The sequence below is a fragment of the Microtus ochrogaster genome, chromosome 1, assembly GCF_000317375.1.
Source record: "Microtus ochrogaster isolate Prairie Vole_2 chromosome 1, MicOch1.0, whole genome shotgun sequence".
Lineage (NCBI taxonomy): Eukaryota > Metazoa > Chordata > Mammalia > Rodentia > Cricetidae > Microtus > Microtus ochrogaster.
Genome location: NC_022009.1, coordinates 64251816 through 64252971, shown reverse-complemented (window position 1 = coordinate 64252971; position 1156 = coordinate 64251816). Strand labels below are relative to the sequence as shown.

At 45.3% G+C, this 1156-nt stretch overlaps 1 protein-coding gene across 3 annotated transcripts in view; it reads left to right on the top strand.

Annotated features, from left to right (window-relative positions):
* Positions 1 to 1156, top strand: part of Mrpl47 (mitochondrial ribosomal protein L47) — a 13168-nt gene that overhangs the window by 5187 nt on the left and 6825 nt on the right. For all 3 annotated transcript variants that reach the window (XM_026782139.1, XM_013347444.2, XM_026782136.1), the window contains exon 4: positions 1048 to 1144. In XM_026782139.1, the coding sequence (XP_026637940.1) occupies positions 1073 to 1144 (72 nt within the window). In that variant the 5' untranslated portion in view covers positions 1048 to 1072. The remainder of the gene's footprint in view (positions 1 to 1047; positions 1145 to 1156) is intronic.

Genomic DNA, 1156 nt, shown 5'->3' with positions numbered 1-1156 from the left:
CAATTTGAAAGAATTACAAAGTGTTTACAAAAACTGCTCGTGCTGTGCTTATTAATTATAGAAAAGTGAGTTTTAGTTAAAGCACTGTTATGAGTTGTCAGTAAAGGTGAACCTAGGACTGTTTCAGCACTTGCCGTGCTAAAGCCAGTGTCTTCTGTCATTCCCTCCCCTGGCACTGTAGACCCTAGTGTAAAGTTCTGGGCTCCTTTGTCTCGCTCGCCCTGCCCTCCACAGTTACTGCTTTCATTCTGAAACTGGGGTGTTCACAAAGCCTCTTTTCCCAGCTCAGCCAGGTCAGTGCTTTAGAGTCTGGCTGGCTTGTCCCCTTCTATCTTAAATCCTGTCTCTAGGAAGCTGTTTCCAGTCCTTAGCTCTTGAGGAGATTTTGCATGCCCCCCTTAACTATTGTGATACATGTCGTCTCCCTTCCCCAGTAGGAATTGGCATGGCATTGTAGGCTAGAGGTAGAATTCATCCAGAGGATCTGAGATTGGAATCCAGACTTTGCTTTGTGACCCATGATCGTAATTCCTGACTGTGCTGAGCTGTCTTCATTAGAGAGAGGATTTAGTAGTGCCAACTCCAAAGGCTGTGAAGAAATTGGAAGTGCTCACCACTCAGTGTGAACTAGCCCCTCAGCAGATGTTTGTCCTCTTCCTCACCTGTGGAATGGCGGGCAATGGCTGGTGCATTAATAACCCTCCAGCTTGCCTCACAAGGTGCAGTCCTGAGTAGGCCGGAGGGCAGCTCTTTGGGATGGTACCTGTGTGAGGTTTCCAAAGGACTTAAAGACTTGGAGCTTTTGGGCTGGAGATGGCTCAGTGGTTAAGAGCACTTCCTGCTCCTCTAAAGGTTACAACCATCTGTAATGAGGTCTGGTACCCTCTTCTGGCCTGCAGGCATACATATAGGCAGTATACTGTATACAGAGTAAGTAAATAAATTTTAAAAAAAAAAGGTAATTTTTTTTTTTTAAAGACTTGGGGCTTTTAATTTTGATGTAAGAAATCACTATAGAATAGTATCATGGCTTTGTGTTTGGTACAGGTATGTCCTTCTGAAGGAACGAAACATGCTTCTGACTCTAGAGCAGGAGGCCAAGCGACAGAGATTGCCAATGCCAAGTCCAGAGCGGTTAGAAAAGGTAGGCTGTGGG